This window comes from Ovis canadensis, chromosome 20, assembly GCF_042477335.2.
Source record: "Ovis canadensis isolate MfBH-ARS-UI-01 breed Bighorn chromosome 20, ARS-UI_OviCan_v2, whole genome shotgun sequence".
In the NCBI taxonomy this organism is placed as follows: Eukaryota; Metazoa; Chordata; class Mammalia; order Artiodactyla; family Bovidae; genus Ovis; species Ovis canadensis.
Window position 1 is genome coordinate 39,015,723 of NC_091264.1, and position 22,447 is coordinate 39,038,169.

General features: G+C 39.1%; 1 protein-coding gene across 5 annotated transcripts in view; it reads right to left on the reverse strand.

Moving 5' to 3' along the window:
- Positions 1 to 22,447, reverse strand: part of PKHD1 (PKHD1 ciliary IPT domain containing fibrocystin/polyductin) — a 456,884-nt gene that overhangs the window by 194,560 nt on the left and 239,877 nt on the right. For all 5 annotated transcript variants that reach the window (XM_069562807.1, XM_069562808.1, XM_069562806.1 and 2 more), the window contains exons 51-52: positions 20,457 to 20,522; positions 14,150 to 14,278 (exon numbers count right to left, since the gene is read on the reverse strand). In XM_069562807.1, coding sequence (XP_069418908.1) covers positions 14,150 to 14,278; positions 20,457 to 20,522 — 195 coding nt within the window. The remainder of the gene's footprint in view (positions 1 to 14,149; positions 14,279 to 20,456; positions 20,523 to 22,447) is intronic.

Here is a 22,447-nt window from a genome sequence, read left to right on the forward strand (position 1 = left end):
CATCATGTGTTGGAAGACAACAGAGCCTCACCTGCCATCTGCACCTGTGCACACGGCCCAGCCAGTCCTGGCACAGCGCAGCACGCTTGTCACCTCTGTGCAAACATTATTGCTGCCTGAAAAATGCAGGCAGAGGGGTTAGCCCACTGTCCTTAAACCAGAAAAAAACCCAGCTCAATCCAGGTAAGAGCCGTGTTGTTTTATCCAAACACTAACTTGCCATCAGGTGATGTTATCATGTAAATAAAAAGAAGCAAACAGATGGCTTCAGATGGGATCCGGGGCTTACAGAGCATCACTGATGCAATAAACGCAGAAAAGAGAGGACAAGCCATTAGACACAGTGCGGGTCCTGCAGCACATGGCAGCCTGACAAACAGAATACTGACCTTAAAACATTACTGACTGGAGATTAATGATCTTTTGTTACCGGAATTTCACTGACCAGAGACATATCAATGTGTTTTTAGAAGCTGATATAATTAACATCACCCTGCAAAGTTGTTAGGGCTTAAAATTGATCAAGAGTTCATTCTACACCTTATGATTGTCTTTATCATTCATATTTTGCTCTGTTAGGGTTTTGTTCCAACCTTGTGTATATCAAAAATGTAAAATTTTCAAAAATGACACATTGCAAAATTTTTAGGAAAGAATTTTTTGATGAATTTTATGTAGATAAAAGTCTCTGGTTGTCCAAGCGAAACATATTAGTGTCTCTGAAGATGATAGTTCTTCAGAATATAGTTCTGACTCAGACTAGGAAATATCAGACCAACAAAAAGACAAAAAAAAACCTTAATGATTGATTCTGATTCAGAAAGTGAAAATTCACATGGTGTTAGAGAATGTTTTGCCTCCATAAAAGAGTGAATTGAAGACAACATTTTATGAAAATTAGAAGACTTTACAGGTGTGTCCGGTATAACAATTGAAAGCAATAACCCTCAAAGTGTTAGTGAAATAACAGAATTAATTTTTGGTCAGCCAAAATAAAAATTGCCAGACACAGGCATTAGTTTTCCCCAAAACCCCCTGGTCAATAATGCATTAATAATACACCCATAGCAAAGGCCAGTCATATCCCACTTACAGGTTTTTGTTTATCAAGTATTATTTATTTCCAAATATGAGGAAATACCTCTAAGAAACAGATATCCCTTCCTTTCTTTTATGGTGGTGTATCTGTTTATATCACTATGACCCTTTAGATCACAGCCTTTGAAAGGCTCTATTTTGATCCCTCCTACATGTTTAAGTAGGGATTTTTGTAATGAACTAGGAGAAGGAAATGGCAACCCACTCCAGTATTCTTGCCTGGAAAATCCCAGAGACAGGGGAGCCTGGTAGGCTGCCATCTATAGGGTCACACAGAGACACGACTGAAGCGACTTAGCAGCAGCAGCAGAGAAACTCAAGGAGTCTGGAGGCCTATATTTGAATCTGCACTCCCTCCATGGTCTCTCAACTCTGACTCAGACATCCCTGTTGGAGTCCATTTTCCTCAGTCATAAAATGAGAGATAATTATGGCAGAGACCACCAGTTGTCTCCCAGTATCTCTTTTCTTCTCCATTAGTCACAAGAACTCCAGTTTTTAGCTGAATACATTGTCACCTAGCCAAAAAACTACATTTTGCCATCTCCTTTTCAGTTAGTTATGACCATTCAGCCAAATTTTGGCCAAGATGTAAGAAGAGGTGTCACTTGTGACTTCGAGGTGGAATCCTTCATACTGTCTGCTGCCTAGAATGTGGGTGCAATGGCTGGAGCTCCAGCTACCCTCTTGGACCACAGAGTAACTTTGGGAAAGGAAAAACAGCACATATTGGAGCAAAAAAATAAGTGGAGTCCAAGTCCTTGATGCCACAGAATAAACAAAAGAGACATAAGAGAGAGAGAAACTCCTACTTTCAGCTCTTTGTTACTCACAGAAGACCTAACTTTATCTAATACACCTAATGCCTAACCCCATGGAGTTGTTGCAAATGTCATGTTAACTGTGAGAATACTTTGTACTCAGAGGGTTTCCCTAAACTCCTGGCATCATGAGCTGTTCTGTGAATAAAAGAGTTACAGGGTTAAATATCTTTGAGAAACAGTACATGCTATACCCCCTTCTTGAAGTTACACAATCTATATTATCATATAAAGGGCTCTGAAAAAGATCAGATGCAAGAAATAATTTTTCTGTGTTTCGTCCCAAATTTCCCCAAGTCATTTGATGTTGGTATCCTTCTTATGGGCCTCACTGGTAGCTCAGACAGTAAAGAATCTGCCTGTAACGTGGAAGACTTGGGTTTGATCCCTGGGTTGGGAAGATTCCCTGGAGTAGGAAATGGCAACCCACTCCAGTATTCTTGCCTGGAGAATTCCATGGACATTATGTGTGATGCTTATAAACAGCTAACTTCATAGGAAATAATTTAAGAAATTCTAGGTAAACTTACCACTAGTAAAAGGTAATATCTAATGATTGTTTTAGTCTTACAATATGGTTTACCTAGGTAGAATCATATCATTCTGGTCCTAGTCTTGATGGTATATGCTTTCATAACTTTCTGCATGTTTTCTACAGCAGTTGTTAATTTTATTAGTTTATAATGGTCATTTTGAGGAAGAGCTTTAATCACTCTCACTCTCTTTGACAGCATGAAGGCAGTGAACTCCTCAGGGCCTATGTGGACTCTTAATAAGTCAAACATAGGAATCTCCCTTCTAAGGGAACATTCCAGAATACAAAAAAATAAATTCTGAGAAATATTCACATAAGTGTAATATAAGAGATTTTTAAATGTGTTTTCAAATAAAGTTTTTAAAAAACCTCAGAGTTACCAGTAAGACCTTATTACTGGGCTCCAAAGAAGCCCTGGACATCCAAGAGAGATCACTTACATGGCTGGAAATCGATGCCAGCTACTAACAGAGCACATTCAAGCCTGCCAACCAGTGTGAAACACATGGCCTGCCCACAGGGTTCAAGTCCCATGGCCTGAGGACTCTGCCCCAAAAGGGAGCATCTCGATAGCAAGACAGCCATCCAGGCAAAATGGTCTTCTTATGCAAAGGTTCTTGTGACCCAGGCCTGAGCGTCCCAGAGCATCATGTCTACTGCTCAAGCAAAAGAAAGGAAAAAGAGGGAGCCCCTACTTCTCCGAGTGAGGAACAGAATACGTCTACAAGGAGAGAAGGAATCTATGGCAGCCCTTTTTGAAGAATATCTACAATGGCAACGTTGACGTTATGGTAGTAATTAGCACAGAACTAGATAGTGTTATTTAATGTTCTAGTAAAGAAGCATATATATTATTCCATCACAAATTCAATTTTTAGTATTTTGATAGCTGGATCGACATAACTGCTTTCTTTTATAAGCCTATTCTTTTTTATGTATTAAGAATATTATTCTAAGATTGGATCCAGGCTTCAGGAGACTGCTAAAGAGACCAAGGGCACACGAATAGTTCAGAAACCCTGGGTTGCGTAAAAGCGTGGTGACCCCCAAGGGTCAACAGAGAACTGCTGTGCTAGTCCACCCCTTCTGGCTGGGCTGTACCTCTAATGGGCAAACTTCTTATCTTTAAAGCTCCGCATGTGAAGACACTCCGAAAGCTCTCTCCAGAAAGTATAATCAATTCAAGAAATGGCAACTATACCTAAACCAATAATTGGGAAATCATGAATTATTTAATTCGACATTCCAAGAATATCTGCATGGAAAACAGACCATAAAGTAAAGAGAAAAAAGAAGTAATTCGATTAGAGCAAGTGAAAAAAGCCCTGCTCTAGATTAAGGGCCCCGTAGGCAGCTGTTCCTTACTCGGCTCAACTTCCCCGGCCCCAACCAGGAGGGTAAAATACATATGCAAGCACTCAGGTCGCCTTCTCTTGTAAGAAATGCCTGTGTCTCCTCAAAGAATATTAATTCCACGAGGCAAATTTCTTAGGGGAATAAAGCGAGGTAAAAATATAGGTTTCGGCATTGAAGTCAAGGAAAAATTTCATTAATTCTCAGCAAATTTGTGGCAGTGCAGATAACAGACTACGGAGTCGTTAAGAACTTGAAAGCTGATTTCTTAGTAAGGCGACCAACGTGTTCTGGTTTGTCTTGGACTTTTAAGGTTTTATTGCTACAAGTCCTGTGTCCCAGAAAACTCCTCAGTCCTGGATAAATGAGAGCAGTCTGTCACTCTAACTACTAATGACTCTAAAGAGATGAGTTCCTAAGATCAACCAACACCCCAAAGTAAATACCAAAATCTCTGGATGCTGCTTCCATTCTTCTGAATTTGAACGGATTTCACCAATGTACTCTGATGGGCTACTACTGCCTGTTAAAAATATGACCATAAACTCTTACCTTCAGAACTAAACTCATTTTAACAATTATATACAGTCAAAATTTTTATTAAAAATGCATCTATTGTGTTGATTTATATTTTTGTAATACTGTACCCCTTTAGGAAATGATAATGTTGCCTTAGAGAAAATAGCCTGTTCTATTTTCCCAGACTGACTGAGCTATACTAATTGACCAGTTCTGTTAGACTAAGCTTATTCCATAACCTATTAATTTGGAACACTTGGCCATATTCTAGAAACAGAGTGTATACGGACAACTGGGCTGCCACACTAGAAGTGTTACTGTCTCATCAGGGAGTAACTAATTGCTTTAAGTTTTAACAAATTTTCTTTCTTTTAATTTCCTCCCTTGTGAAGAAAAGGCAACCCTCATATACTGCTGGTGGGAATGCAAATTGGTGCAGCCACTGTGGAAAATAGCATGGAGGTTTCTCAGAAAACTAAAAATAGAACTACCATATGACCCAGCAATTCTATTCCTTAGTATATATCTTTTAAAAAGCCACATAAAATACTAAGTTGAAAATATACACACACCCAATGTTCATGCAGCATTATTTACAATTACCAAGGTGGGGAGCGACTTAAGTGTCCATCAATTGATGAATGGATGAAGAATTAGAACCCAAAGGTCCAGAAGGGTCACACTTCTGGGAGACAGGAGTTGGGAGTTTGTAACCTTATAAAAGTAGTGATTCTGTGGGTGGGTAAGTACCAAAATAAACCCTGAGTCTCCTACACACTTCATACTTGCTGATATTCCACCTATCCAAATTATGATCTGAAGACCCCGGAACTCCTAAAATAGTGCTAATGATCCTAATACTAATGGACTATGACGATGAGTGTGTTTCTTAGGTGAGTAAAGACAGAAAAGAGTTTGAAAAACTGCTCAATTAGACTGAAACTCCAATTAGTTACAGCAAGTTAGCAAGCCATAAAGAGTGTCAGGGTCTACATGACTTGGGTCCCAAGAGAAGATTCTAAGTGAGTTCTAATTAGTCCAGAAACAAGCGCCATGACTGAGTCAAACAGACTGACAAATTGAGATTCAAGAAAGAATATCAACTTATTTTAATATACTTTTATTATGTTCCTTTTCTCACTTGCAGGAAATTAAAAAATCTCTGCTGTTATTTTAATTGAAATTTAATTTTTATGGGGAAAAATATACAGCTGGAAAAATACTTTAAAAAAAAATTCAGCTCTTGGTTTTCCACCACTGACAAGGATGCCCTATCACAGGTCTGGGTTGGTAGTTAGGGCCTCACTGTTACTCATTTGTAAAAAGCCATTTGAATCACAGTCATCACAACTTAAAGGAACTCCCTAGACTTCAAGTATGTCTCTCAAAAGTAAACCTATTTGAAGGACACAAATTATCTAAAATATAGCAAATAAAGCAAGTTTCTTTCTTATAAATTTTAGCAGACAATTTGCAATACTGGTTTGAAAACAAGGAAACTGAAATCCTATTCTTATCCTTGATACAAAAGTTCATATATGTTTGGATAATGATAATAATGTGGTTCATAAGTGAAAGTGAAAGTGAAGTTGCTCAGTCGTGTCCGACTCTTTGCGACCCCGTGGACTGTAGCCTACCAGGCTTCTCTGTCCATGGGATTCTCTAGGCAAGAGTACTAGAGTGGGTTACCATTTCCTTCTCCAGGGGATCTTCCCGACCTACAATTTATAGATCACTTGCATTATTTTAGCTCATCTGCATCTGGTCCCATCACTTCATGGGAAATAGATGGGGAAACAGTGGAAACAGTGTCAGACTTTATTTTTTTGGGCTTCAAAATCACCGCAGATGGTGACTGCAGCCATGAAATTAAAAGACGCTTACTCCTTGGAAGAAAAGTTATGACCAACCTAGATAGCATATTCAAAAGCAGAGACATTACTTTGCCAACTAAGGTCCGTCTAGTCAAGGCTATGGTTTTTCCTGTGGTCATGTATGGATGTGAGAGTTGGACTGTGAAGAAGGCTGAGTGCTGAAGAATTGATGCTTTTGAACTGTGGTGTTGGAGAAGACTCTTGAGAGTCCCTTGGACTGCAAGGAGATCCAACCAGTCCATTCTGAAGGAGATCAACCCTGGAATTTTTTTGGAGGGAATGATGCTGAAGCTGAAACTCCAGTACTTTGGCCACCTCATGAGAAGAGTTGACTCATTGGAAAAGACTCTGATGCTGGGAGGGATTGGGGGCAGGAGGAGAAAGGGATGACCGAGGATGAGATGGCTGGATGGCATCACTGACTTGATGGACATGAGTCTGAGTGAACTCCGGGAGATGGTGATGAACAGGGAGGCCTGGTGTGCTGCGATTCATGGGGTCGCAAACAGTCGGACATGACTGAGCGACTGAACTGAACTGAACTGAGTGTCACTAAGTTCCCTACCAGTTCGACAATTCTATTAACATGTATCCATATTTTATATATATATATTAATGTTTACTTAATACAATTAAATCCATAGAAAAATGCCTCAAATAAAACTAAAGTGCTTGATAATCATTCAATTCACCCAAGGATACCATATTGCAAAGGATTTTGCACTTAGATTGCCTTAAATAGTAAGCTTCTATGGTATATTCTTAAATAACTAAATATATGAAAAGTCAGGTTACATTAAGCCTTTCATAACTATTTGAGGAGGTCTGTGGAAATACTTGCCCCACAGAGTCTGGGATCCTGATATTTCCTTCTTGTGGGAAGGACATAACCTCAACACCCTTCAACATAAAGCAAGGTTCCCAGAGGTGTGTGCTCCCCTCCAAGAAACTGCCTAAAAGAAGGAGGTGTATACAGTATCTAAAGGTCCTTGGATCTCTGGTTTCAAATTTTCTTTTTACTTGTTTATTCTTATTTTCTAATAATGCTGATTAAAATTTCTGTGTCAAGTATCTCTTGAAATCACATTTGTTCTTCCCCACACAATCTTAAAGAATAGCTTTCACACTCACATTCTAAATAAGGTAAAGGAAATGTTGACTGTTGTCCTTGCAGACATTTAATTTCTGCCTTGAAAGAAGCAAAATGTTCAACATACTCATGCTCTACTTCTCCCCTCATGCCAAGGCACTCCTCTCTCCCAAGAAGAGGCGTCTGGTCGTGCACGTAGAGAATCAGACACAGGTTGCAGCCCAACAGTGTCATCCTTCAGCCATCTCGGGGTGAGAAATCCCAGATCAGGGCTCTAATTATGTTCAAGGGTTGAGGAACCCCACTTTGGGGCAGAGAAGAAGCAATATCATAACACCCAGCATGGTAGGTAGTAGAGAATAAACTAAAGTCCTTTGACCAGTCTATCTCCTGGTGTTCTTCAATTTCTGACTCACATAAGCCAACAGAATCTAAATAATGTCTGCCCAGAGAGGGAAGACAGCACAAATTGACAAGACCCTAAACACTCAAACCTTTTGAATTAAGTCAGGTACATCTGCTCTTAATTACATGTGTGCACATGCACTTACATACATAAACACAAGCACAGTGGTAGATTAAAGACAGCTGCAAGTTCTTCGCTATTCCTCTCAGTGCAAGTAGAGCCTAATTCTCCTCCTTTGTACCTGGGCAGGCTTTAGTGCCCTGCTTGAGCAAGACAGTGTGATGGTCATGATATTCTCAGTCTGCTCAGTCTGGCTTGGGAGGTGTGTAGCTTTCTTCCTGGTCTTTTACCTGTTCAACATTCAAAAAAGTAAGATCATGGCACCCAATCCCATCAGTTCATGGCAAATTGATGGGGAAACAATGGAAACAGTGACAGACTTTCTTTCCTTGGGCTCTAAAATCACCATGGGCAGTGACCGCAGCCATGAAATTAAAAGATGCTCGTTCCTTGAAAGAAAAGCTATGACAAACCTCAACAACATATTAAAAAGCAAAGACATCACTTTGCCAACAAAGGTCCATATAATCAAAGCTATGGTTTTTCCAGTAGTCATGTGTGGATGTGAGAGTTGGACCATAAAGAAGGCTGAGCACCAAAGAATTGATGCTTTTGAACTGTGTTGCTAGAGAAGACTCTTGAAAGTCCCTTAGATTGCAAGGAGACCGAATCAGTCAATTCTAAAGGAAATAAACCCTGAATACTCATTGGAAGAACTGATGCTGAAGTTGAAGCTTCAATACTTTGGCCACCTGATATGAAGAGCCAACTCATGAAAAGATCCTGATGCTGGGAAAGATTGAGGGCAGGAAGAGAAGGGGTAACGGAGGATGAGACACTTAGATGACATCGCCAACTCAATGGATGTGAGGTTGAGCCAACTGCAAAAGATAGTGAAGGACAGGGAAGCCTAACATGCTGCAGTCCATGGAATCACAAAGAATCAGACATGACTAAGCAACTGAACAACAACTTAACTGCTCACTTTGAGGGAACTCCTTCTTAGGATGTTCCTTCTTGGAATCCAGCTACCACGCTATTAGAAAACCCAAGAAGTCCCACAGAGAAACCCATGTGGAGAGGAACTGAGTCCTCTTAGCTGACTGCCCTGGTCGAGCTCACAGCTAGTAACAAGGGTCACCTGCCAGCTGCATGAGTGAGCTCTCTTGGGCCATCCAAACATGACTGGACCTTAGATGAGCCCAACCATAATATGACAGCAATGCATGAAAGACCCCAGCCAGAAGATCCCAAGTCTAGCCCTTCCCCACGAAATTATGGACAAAATAAAAGGTATATTTTAAGCGATTAAGTTTCTAGGTGGCTTTTTAAGTAATGACAGATTTCCAGAACACTCACACTCCTGTAGTCAGCATACTGAAAACATGCACCCACCATACAAAGAACCCCAGTAACTCAAGTTTAAATTAACTTGCTAGCAATCTAGAATATATAAGGGTGATTCTTTGTGTGCCTTTCTGTTTCATCCAACCGAAAAAAGACCAGAATTCTGAAACTATTTGAGACAACACTGGTATTTATAGTATTTGGTTTCTGATTGATATTGCAGACCCAAATCTCTGTATTATGAACATCTTTCCCTAAACTACTTTTAATTTCAGGTACGAAAAAAAGTAAATCAAACTAATAATGCTCTACTTAGAACATTTTGTAAAACTTTCTTCCCCAGAAAAAATTATTTCCTGATTTGTGGTCATCTTAACTCATATCTCCAACCTTAATGCCTTGTGATTTAACAAGGAAATGCATTAAGCACTGTTGATTTTGAACATCACAGGACTTTGATGAGCCTCACTGCCATTTAAAGTACCCAAGTATTGAAAATCAGAACAAACAGAGGAACTATTATGAAAGAAAACCAGTACTTCTCCATTCATCTCTTCAAATAAGGACAGTTCAAAGTAATACGAGAAAATGGAACACAGTGAATTCTACCACACATACACGCAAAAATAAAATCATGCTGGAGGCTACATGATATCATATCTGTACCCTTCAAAACAGAATCCTACCCCTTAGAATTATAACACATTTTCCTTTCATTAAGCCTGCTCTGTGTCAACAGGGTGTCATCCTGCCACGGCTGAGACTCCTTCAGAGAAAGAACTGGAAGCACCAAATCCTCACAGGTCAGTTCAGGATAAAACCTGGAGTACAAGTTAGTAGGATCATTTGTGAAGTTTTGAGATTTGCATGGCTTATTAGAACTCATTTCCACTCTATGAGATGTTGTGAACACACATTTAGACCAATTCTCTTAGTATTTAGATGGCAAAGACAACCAGATATACTTGTTTGACTGAAGCAAAGTCATCATAAACTAAACTACAAAAGCCAATTCTTCACAATGACTTCAGCTCACTCTATAATACCACCAAGAAGAATTTACAGCTTTTTCAAAATCCAATGTCTATAAAGACAGAACGCCTTGAAGGAAAATGGTACCATACTTAAAATAGTGATATCTTTTATTAGTACAGTAAAGTCCTATTTTTATGGAATAGGATGGGTCTGAGGTCATTCCATAAAATTGATTTCCCAGAAAATGGAAATAGGCAATTTACCTTAAGAATTTTATTGAAAAATTATGCTATTCTATTTGAATAATGATGGGAATGTTCTACACATTTCCCTTATTAATGAATTAAAATACACAAAACATCATAAAATTATATTAGAGGTTCAAAAGTATCACTTAAATCTTCTTTACCAGTCACTTTCATTTTGTAACATCAGCAGTTCCATTAAAATCGTATTATGTAAAAATGGGTTTTTACTGTAATAATAGTTATTACCTATTTAGCTCCCAAGGATGTTGTGAAAATTAAATAATAAGCCATTGGAAAGCAAATACAAAGTGTCGCTAATACCAGAGGCCAAGAGGGGCAGCCAGATGGAAAAATGAAAGAAAAGAGCACCTGATACATTAAAAATCACAGCTTTCATCTATGATTCCATTACTGCCAACACTCCATACAGTGGTCATGTGTACTGACGTTATCTCATTTAATCCTTTCAACATGATGATGTATTAATTATAGCCCTCATGTGGTCAGAAAGTAAAGGTGGGAACCATTTAAACTTGTCCCATATCATGCAGTGTGTAAATGTCAGAACCTGAATGTGAACCCAGGTTTATCCTAGTCAAAAGCCCATCCTGCATCTCCGAAAGCATTGCTTCCTCCCCAGTTCACTCTCATAACTGGCCTTCAGTTTTTTACCCCGTCCATCAAGGTCCTCCTCAAATGCCTCTTGCTCTGCGAGGCCAGCCCTCTTCTCACCTGAGACACTTTGATTGTAAATACTTCTGTTCATTACAGCTGCTTGTTGTATTATTGTGCTCTAGTATGTGTTTTATCAACCCAGCTAATTTACCAGCTGCTTGAGATCACAGCTGATCAGAGGTCCTGGTTCAGTGCCTTGAACACAGTAAGTGTTCAGTTATTGTTGGTTAAACTGAATTGGAAAAGCAATGTTAACTTGAATTAGAACTACACTTACTACCAGATGCAAAGCGGGTACTTCCATCAACGGCTCATTGCATCAGATACCTCTTTGGGGAGTTTTTCTGGCTTCTCTACATGTATGCACGTAAGGAGAATGTAGTGAGATTGAGTGCGTCTTGGAGAATATGCCAGAATATGCCTGACATATGCCAGGTATTCAATAAGGAGTATTTTTTAATTCAAAGTGAAGGGAACAATGGAAACAGTAAGTAGAGAAGTATAAATTCAGTATAATATGAAGTCTGATCTGAGTGTATCAGAGCAAGTAGGAATGGTGAGTTTTTAAAAATATATGTGGTAAAGAGGTAGGGCTCTGGAATCAAACTGTTTGCTTCCCTCAGCCAGCCTTTCTACTTGTTATCTGGAAGAAACTGGGGAAGTTACTTAACCTCTCTGGGTACCAAATCCCTCAGTTCTAAAAAAAAAAAAAAAAGAAGAAGAAGAAGAAGATAACAACAGGATCCAGTTCAAAGTAGTTGTGAGGAATAACTGAGAAGATCCATGTAGAACACTTAGCACATACCTAGCACTCAAACTACCTACCGTTGCTGGGACCATCATCATTATCATCAGGAAGGTCTTAATTCTTAGGACTCTGTTCGTAGGAGAAAGCGTTATTTTCTACAGACCTGTGAAATCCTGCAGTCGCCCTGGGTCAATCCTATGAAACCCACAGATTCAGTTCTGGTGTTAAGTTACGGACAGCAGCATGGAGACCATGCGCTTCATTCAAGAAATACTTGGTGTCTCTTTTGTGCCAGACTTGAATGAACAAACTCTTGATTTCGCGGAAGCAAAGGAGGAAAGAAAACAGAGCAGCCAGGAAAAAGGTCAAGAAGGTAAAACCACCAGTAGAAAGAGGAGGTCAATTCAACCCTAAGGGCCATCAAAGGTCAAAATATCAGGGGTTGCCAAAAATCAGAAGGGAGAAGTGGTCCAGCACAGCTCCTGCATTAGACCCTAAACAGAACAGATTTCAAACATTGGCCACTTTCAGATAATTTTTCTAGAATTATCAACAGACAGGGCTTTTTAGGGGAGAGAGGCAATAAGAATTAAGGATTTCATTTATTATGTATTACAAATCTGTTCTCATTCCCTTTTTTCCAATTGAAAACTAAATAATGAACAATAATGGCAGGTTTTAAAAATCTTAACTTTGATTTTTATGATAATACTGAAGGACCAACTGGGAGATACTTCAGAGATCCAGTATTTGTGCCCCAGCCCCGCCTTTTTCCAAAGTATGGATTTGTGGTCCTTAAGAGCAACTTTGTGAAGAATTTGGGTCCAACTTACAAGCTGAGCATGAAGAAAGGAATGAAGGAAGATGGAGAATGCCAGGGACTCTGGAAACCAGGACACAGTGGATACAGACAACAGCAATGCCAAGCAAGAAAGCAAAGACTGCTTGTCGCTCAGCATAAAGGTCCCAAAGGATACTAAAAGCTTGGCAACCTTCAAAAGCTTCTTGTGCTTCCTGCATGGGGTGGGGGAAACAGCTTGCTTAGTGGGAAAAACCATAGCCCAGGGCCAATCCACTGGCTACATTCATCAAAGAGATGGCTGAGACAGAACAGATTTTTCCTTTCCGTATAGGAATGACTCATGAGCTTATTTATTCAAAAAGTTCCATCCTCCATGGAGAGAGGTGGGTGATAGGGGGTAGGATGATAATAAGCAGTTTATGTTTGTATCGGTCAGCCCCCTCCTCCAGTCCTCATCTCTGCGTATCATATGCACCCCACCAATATCCAGAAGGTGGTCAGTATGTTTTGATCTTTCTGCCTTCTCATCCCATCATAAATAAAGCAAACGACACCACCACTCTTTTTGTTTACTCATAGTCCTTTTAGAAAGGGAATGTACTTGATTGACTAAGAATAAGGACTTTGAGACAGACTGCCTGTGTCAAAATCCTGACTCTGCTGAATTGCAAACTGTGTGACCCTGGGCAAGTTCCCTAACGACCCTGGGCCCCTGTTTCTGTGTCAGTAAAAATGGGGATGATGATAATATTACTTGTACTGCAGAATTATATGAAGATTAAATTAGTTAATATATGAAGAATGATTCCTGAATATTGTTAGTTGTCAACCTGTGTTTAATATTGTGTGTGTGTTAGTCACTAAGTCGTGTCTGACTCTTTGAGATCCCACAGGCTTCTCTCCCACAGGCTACAGGCTTCTCTCTCTGTGGGATTCTCCAAGCAAGAATACTGGAGTGGGTTGCCATTCCCATTGCCAGAGGATCTTCCCGACCCAGGGATTGAACCCGGGTCTCCTGCTTTGCAGGCAGATTCTTTACCATTGGAAGCCGCCAGATGGATTGATGAAAAGATAGGTGAGAGACTGGGGAGATGATAGATTGGTAGAATGTTGCTTTTCTATTTTATTTTTCTGTTCCTTTTCCATCATCTTTGAAAACCATGGCAATAGAAGACCTCGTCATTTCTCAGTCCCATGTTTAAAAGATTCACAAATGCAGACGAGCAGGAGGCATTTACAAACTGCTTCTTTCCATACTCTCCATGTCTTTCAAATATAAGAACACTAAAATTTTCTATAAATCTGTTCTTAGACATATTAGAAAAATTATCCAGTTAGTGAATTAGTCTAATTCCTTTTGGCATGGGGCTATTTACCCCACCGTTAATGAAGGTAGGCTGAACTATCTTTTCTGGTTTTTACTGGGTTATTAAATTCCTCTCTTGTAATAACCCAAAAGAGAAGGTTATAGACATAATTGCCTATTTATTTTCACATTCTTTACTGTGTTGTTCAGAATATCTAAATGACAGATAATTCCCAGATTGGCCTAATTCAGTCTATCTGTGATTATTCACACCATGGATTGTTTCACTTACTGGATAAAATCAGGACATCTTCCCCAGGGCCTGGACTGGTACCGTTGTGTCCTCCCCAGCCCTCAGCCACGCCTTCCCATGTTTCAGGGAGGGACCATTTTAAAACTGACTTTGGTACAGAGGTAGAAGCTAGAAAACAAAAGGAAAATAACAAGGGTAACGATGAAAATCTGGCTCACTGTGATAACTTGCAAATTCTATCCTTATATCAAGATCCTGGTGACATTTTCACTTCCCCCAAAAAGCTGCCTTCAGATATTTATATTAATGAAAACATTTATCATGTATAAAATAAGTAATTATTCAATCCTTGGATTACCTCCACTTGAAAGGAAAATGTATTCTACTTTTGCAATTAAACACTTGTGTTTTGCCTTTATTATGAATAGCACAGCATATGTTTAGCATGAGCCATTTGTAAAATGCGAATATAGAAAGAAAAAGAAAAATAATAACTGCCTACTATCTCACCACCTAGAGATAACTGCCATTAACCTTTTATTTGTGTTTCCTTCCAGAATCTCTCAGCATTTTTATGTAATTTAGATCATATAACTTGTAATTTTACATTCAGTTCTTATTTTACTTGGCAGATTTTCTGGGAAATTCATGAACTCACATAATGAGAGAAAGAATCTCCTCTATTACTTGCTAACTTCATAAGCATAAATAATGAGTGCCTCCTCTATCAGAACTGTCCTAAAAAACAGTGAAATAGTGCAAAAAGAAATCAAATGTCATGCTTGCCCCCAAGGAGGTACTAGCATTGTGTAAGTATGTAAGTAAATACTAGAGGGATAGACTTTAGAAGGGAATTATCTTTGATGGTACCTGACCAAGGCAGGCAGTGAGACCTCACCAGGGGAGGCTTCCTGGAGTCGAAGCATCTGAGCTGCACTTAAAGGCATAGGACCTAATTGGGGTGAAGGGGGTGAGGATATGAACTGAGAGTCTGCACTCTAGAGGGATGAACACAATGGATGGCAAGAAATGAGAGATCATGTGGAAGGACTATAAGCAGTTTGGTATTGCTGAGTCACACAGTCAGAAAGAGACAAGTGATAGGGCCAGAAAAACAACCAGAGGTCAGAGCGGGAAGGGGAACAAAAATGGAGAAGCCAAGGGTCAGCCGGGGGTTTCCAGCATGGGTGGTGTCTGGTGGAGATGCCCATTAAGACCAACATTTGATTAATTCAGTTTGGGCCATTTAATGTTTGGGGTGTCTTTGAAGCTTCCAGGTAGAGATGCACAGCAAGCAGGGGATGGATGTGAATCTGAAGGTTGGGAAAGAACTCTGAATCTGAGAGATGGATCTTGGCATCACTGGCCCAGAGGCCATATTTGAAAATCTGAGGATGGGCTGTGAGAGCTCCTTGGGACTACAGTGTGGAAAGACAAAATGCCTAAGGTCAGAACCATGGAGAACACCTGACTATATTGTCTGTATGAACCCAACTCCCTGCTAGTTATGGTCTAATTAGGGCCCCAGGATAACTTAAAAATACATAGATTATGGTCAAGTAGAAATCCTAGACAATTAGCACAAAATATATCCCACACCATAGAAACCAGGTGATGTCTTAGAACAAAACTTACTGTGAAAGAGGATTTAGAAATATTTTATATCTACTATTATATAATAAATCATAGTGGAAAACCATAAGAAAATAATATATGTATATATGTTGCTGTATACCAGAAACTATAAATCAACTATAAACTTATAAATCAACTATACTTCATTTTTTAAAAAATAGAAATATTTTATAAACACCAGTAGTATAATACATTCTTATAAAGAAACTTTCTAAGTTTCTTTTCAGTTTTTTCTTCTTTTCAATACTATACTCTAAATACCCAGATGGTGATAGGGTGGGGATATTTGTTGAGGTGGCCACTAACAGACACCACAAAACAGAAAGAGATGTTCTCATTTCCAGTGATATTTTAAACAGGCAATGATCAGGTTCTTTAAAACCCTATTCCAAGCCTTAAAAACCCTTAGCTGCTTCAATTTTGTATCACACATTAGAAACATTCTTCATTTTTGTCATCTTCACTCTTGTCTATGGGAAGGTTAAACCTGTCTTTAACTGAACAAACTAAATCTTGAAATTGCTATTCTAGGAAATGTTATGATGAATGAATTTGGTTATTTTATACCATCTTTCCTTAAAATAAGAACACTTAATAGAGAAGGACATGTTTAGTCTCCTGCAGTTATGAGATGTCTATATAGTTAACATCAGGTTTCCAGGTGACTGTTTTTAATACAGAAAGGAGAGGAGAGGAAAAGAAGCCTAAAGAGTTAAAGCTATCAGCTATATACATGGAGAACCAGAAGAGAGGAATGTCTTGGAAGACTAAGAAATAAAGAATGTCCAGAGAGTAGAAGTGATCTTGTTAATAGCAAAGTTCCAATAAGAGAAGGAATAAGAAGTGGCTGCTGAATGTGACAACCAGGACATGGCTGATCAAGATGAAGAGAGTGTCAGTGGAGTGCTGGAGGTGGAAACCACTTGAATTGTAGCAGACTTAGGAGGACACTAGAAGTGGGGAAGAAAAGACATTAGGTCTGATCACGCAAAACACTTATTGAGAAAAGGATCTGAGATCCTGAGCCTTTGATCTGTCTTCCTACTCTTTAGAATAATTAGACTTCTCTTAAAACTGCAGCCCATGAACACTGTTCAAGACCAACATTTCCCTCTCAAATTTGTCAGTCAACAACAGCCACCACTTGAGATGGTCTCCAACTCGTTATGTGAGCCAAATATTGCCATCTAATCCTTCGTTTACCCAGCTCTTTTTTCCCTTCCTTCCTTCCTTTATTTTTTAAATTATTTATTTATTTTGCTTTACACTATTGTATTGGTTTTGCCGTACATTGACTAGAATACGCCACAAATGTACACGTGTTCCCCATCTTGAACCCCGCTCCCACCTCCCTCCCCATCCCATCCCTCTGGGTCATCCCAGTGCACCAGCCCAGAGCACCCTGTCTCATGCATCGAACCTGGACTGGCAATTCGTTTCACATATGTTATTTTACATGTTTCAATGACATTCTCCCAAATCCTTGCACCCTCGCCCTCTCCCACAGAGTCCAAAAGACTGTTCAATATATCTGTGTCTCTTTTGCTGTCTCGCATACAGGGTTATCATTACCATCTTTCTAAATTCCATATATATGCATTAGTATACTATATTGATGTTTTTCTTTCTGGTTTACTTTACTCTGTATAATAGGCTCCAGACTCATCCACCTTATTAGAACTGATTCAAATGTATTATTTTTAATGGCTGAGTAATATTCCATTGTGTATATGTACCACAGTTTTCTTGTCCATTCATCTGCTGACGGACATCTAGGTTGCGTCCAAGTCCTGGCTATTATAAACAGTGCTTTTTATGGCTCTGCATCAAGAGAAGGCTCATCTTTTGATAAGTCTGCAGAAGCAATATCAACTGGAGGAAGATTCAGTGTCTATGAATTTTTTTTAAATTGAGAGGTACTGAACAGAAGGAGCCAGGAATGATGGAGAGGTTAACTTCATTTGCTGATAAAATAAAGTTCGAAAGATGCTAGAAGGGATGGATTGACTTGAAATAGGAGAAAGGCTGACAGATTTCAAAGCCAGAAGAAAGGAAATAAACCCGATCTGTGGGGAAAGGGAGGGCAAATTTAGAAAAAGAGTATCCAATTATCTGCTGCTGCTAAGTCGCTTCAGTCGTGTCCAACTCTGTGCAACCCCACAGATGGCAGCCCACCAGGGTTGGGATCCCCCATCCCTGGGATTATCCAGGCAAGAACGCTGGAGTGGGTTGTTATTGCCTTCTCCGTCCAATCATCTGAATGTTTGTAAATGACTGTCAACAACAGTTGCAATTAGCCCCCACTGAAATGACAACATGGCTGAGCTAAAAGCTCCTCAGAAATATTTTCACTTTCCCCTGATGTGAGTTGCTTCACCCTTTTCCTCTCCTTCATCTTTTATAAAGCACCATGGATACCGAGAGAAAACCAGTGAAGTCACAGTGTCAGGGGAGCATTAAAGACCTGCCCTGGGTCTTCAGAAAACTGGGTACCGTCTTGACCCAGATGAGCATACCTCCTTAACCCAACCTGCCTAAGCAGCACTAAGCAGCTTTCATCAGCACCACCTTCTCTGCTTCTTCCTAACACTGGTCCATACATACTTTAATTTCTGCTTCCTTGGAGTTTCCAACGTCCCCAAAATGACCAGCACAGTCGACTCAGGTTAAGTCCTCAATTAAATAAAAGGCTAAAAGACTCTTAGCAGAACACCTAAACCCAAAATATATTTTCTGAATTACATGTTCATTGAATCTCTTAATGGGAACATATACATGGAATTCCATTATTTATTCCATTCTTGTTTTGTCAAAGAATTTTTGATATTGCAAACATTTTACTGGTTTTCATAGAGCTCTCCATTAAACAAAACACACACCCTTAGTTTAATTTTTACATTAGTGCTTATATCCCATATGATAGAAATCAATCAATGCCTTGGAACCATATTAATAATAAATATTTGAATATAACAAATGGTAACATACTAGTTCCATAACTCCCTGGGTCTTAGGATAGTTTTCTATCCCAGTCTATTCCAAGCTTTTCTGTTCCAAGCTACAAAAATTGGCTATATAATAATAAATTTAATGTAACTCATAAATTAAAATATACCAAAAAAAGAGTAGCTTGAACACTTTAGGGTTTACAGGGTATAACAGAAAGAACACTGGCCTGAGTTGGAAACCTGAGTCCTCATCCAGGCTCATCCAGGCTCAACCACTGATTGTGTAAACTATTTAATCTTTAGGCTTCCATGTCCTTATTTGTAAAATGAAGCAATTGGATAGGATACTTTATGGGCTTCCTTCTCTTACTAAAATTCTACAACTCTATGAAGCAATAGCTTTCTATTTATCCAGCATGCTGCAATTGACAGGCCAAGTGAAGCATCTCCCAGTTAAATTGACCCCTGCTGAAAAGTCCCAGATACCAACTACCCACAATGTCCTTCCAAAGAGTCCTTAATACAGAATTCTTCACACTAAGTGCTGAGTGCCATGTTTTGCTGATGAAAGCTGCCCGAACCAGGAATGGCCACTTACAGGTGCAGATGGCCCAGGATCCTCCCAGTGGACCTGGCATGAGAGCTCCCCCTACAGGTGGTTATCTACAAAATAAGGGCTCACCCAACCAATCGCATCTCTTCTGGGGGAGTCTGAACACAGAAACAATCATAAGATACTTCTCCTTGGTAACAATTATTTTAAAAGGAACATATTCCTTGATTAATTAGTCATTTGATTGACACCTCCCAGTGGCCATAAGACCTCATGAAGTCAAAGAGCACTCCATCTTGCTCACCATTGTAGCCTCCTACACATCACATGGGAGGCATTCAACAAAGACTTGTGAGTCACCTAAAGGAAAAAAGTGAAAAAGGACCAGGAACATAAAGAGCAAAGGCGATGGTAGTTCACAGATATAAAAACAAAGAATCCCATTCTTCTCAGGCAAATAAGCATGGAACAGTCAAAGTCAGTACTTCTAGTTTATAGCTTTAGTGCAATACCTTATCCTCGTTTATTTATTAATTTAAATGGAGGACTTAAAAAAAATAAAATAAATGGAGGAATTAGATCATTTTCTGATTAGCCTGGCTCTTCTCTGACATAACACACAAAAAATGCCACTGGAAATCAAAGGAAAACTCAGCCTTTGAAAAGATTTATCCCTGCTGCAAATGTATAGTTAAACTGCCTCCGAATAAACAAAAACAAACAATGAAATACATTAGAAGGTGCTTATGAGTCATTTAGTCTTTGAGAGTTTAGCTTTTATGAGTTAGGAAGATTTCACAGAACCATCCGACTTTTGAGGAGGGTTTGTTTACCCTGATTTCCTGAAATTACTGGGAACAATTAAAGTTTTGAGATACCCTGAATTTTTCTTTCCATTTGGTGGGGGCCTAATGGCCCATCTGCAGATCTGGACTCCTGTGTGCACATATGGTCCATAATTTATGAAACGTGCTTATTTACATGTTGTAATTCTTACTTTCCAATGTTTTAAAATGCAGCACTCTTATATCTTTCTTTGACATGCATACATATATTTTAGCTGTAGGGGTGACACAATGAAGACTTGTCAGACATAAAAACTTTAGGGTTGATACCTTCCCTACAAAAAAATATGACGGGAGAAATTTATAAAATGATGGGAAGACATCCTTTTGCATTCGGCAATTCTATTTGGTGAGTTAACACTTACCTGAAATAGTTGGGCCCACACCTTTCCTCACCTGGAGAACTACTTTAACTTGGCCTTCACCTGAAACTGAAAGAATCACAATTGGATAAGATACAAAGATTTTCTTAATACAAAAGATATTCATGTGTGAGAAAGATGACTTTATGTTAAATTCTCCCCAGTCTAATCACATTTTCAAAGCAAACGAACAAACAAAAAAATGCAGTCCTTGTTAGTTAGTCTAACAATTGATTTCCAGCATTTGACTTTGATTGTTTGCTTTTGATTAAACTTAATCACAGTGAGGTTTCCAAGAGAATCAGCACATAAATAATTAGGGGAAAAAATCCTTTGACCATATGTTCTTTGGAGGCCAGTGTTGGTCAGCAGGACATCCCTCATATGTTATTTCCCTTCCATCAGTTTGGAGGCTCAGCTTTTGGAATTCATGTGTTTTTCACCAATAGAATTCAGATCACCCATGAAATGTACTTGCTTTACCTTTATCCAGGCAAATTGTCCTTTTAATGAAGTCATTTCTCCAACCCCCCTCCTCACTTTCTCCTCCTATCTTCCAGACCAACTGAGCACATTTGAAAGGCCTGGGGTTCATTAATTTTAAGTGTTCAATAAATTAGTGAAAATAATCAAAAGGCCTGATTCTTTCTGATAATGACAATTTGATGTCAGTATAAACCAGTAGATTAAGCTGGGAACATATGCTCCTTTGCCAAGAGAGGCTGCTATAATTAAATAGTGAATGCATCTACAAGGTGCTCTCACGCCTGATTAATTAGTAATCAGGTGCACGAACCCCACTTTTCAGTAACACCTTGTCTCTCATTGGTTAATTACCTTTCTGCCTTATCAGATGCCATGAAGGCCAAAACCTCCCACCACTGAAGAGCCCAATGATGCCGAAGGTTGCAGCCCTGGGGCCTTGGTCCCACTCATGCCCCCCGTTTGCCTCTCCCTGGAGCACTAAACCCTTTCCTCTGTGGCAGGTTTGGAGCAGACCAAGGATCATTCTTTCTAATTACAAAGCATAAGCTTCAGAACATTACAAAGAAAATAAGTCCCCAAAACACCCATGATGAGACCTCTCTGATTTTATTCTTTCTTTTGTTGATTATTCTCATTTAAAATTTTTCTGTAATAACCTATAGCAGAATATCATCTTCAGAAATACAGAATCATGATGCTGTATACCTGAAACTAATATAATATTGAAAATCAGCTCTACTTCAGTGAAACATATTTTCCCTATTATAAAATGTGTGTGTCTGTGGCTTTCTCCTTACACTGTACACATTTTGAGACCAGGAACAATGGCCAACTTGTTCTTCATGTGTTCTCCTTCATCATTCCTTCCAAAAGTTTGCTTATATTGTTTTTTTATACTATTGCCCATTTTACCCACTTTTCTAACTTAATAATAATAATTAATAATAAAGCCACCAGCTCAACATCTCATCTCTTTTTTCCCTATAATGTCTAATATCCATTTCTACTCACACCGATCTATGCATTGCCTCAAGTTGAAAAGTGCATCTAGAACCAAACTGTGATACTTATAGCAAGGTCACTCTCAATGAGCAAATATTATTGTGCATCAACTGTGGTGAATTCAGGACTGCCTCGATCCTCAGCTCTGTCTCTAAATCTCTGAGGGAGGGGTTTTTCTCCTGTATCTTAAGATCCTAGACATTGTTGGGCATGTATATCTTGACTCTCATGAACCCATCTAGATAAACTGCTCTACTCTGGATGCCAGGATTTGTTAATAACTCACCATTTCACCAAATTAAACAATTGGAGGCAAGAAATAACCCTTTTAAAGGAACTCAAAGACAAAGTAGTAAAAAAGTTCGATTCAATCAGAAAGAAAAGTCAAATTTATGGCAAAATGACATCTAAAACACACGTAAGTCTATAGCAATAAAATACCCTTGCACAAGAGAAAGGAATAAAATATTGTAATAGAATCAAACTCTAGGAAAGGTAAATTTTAA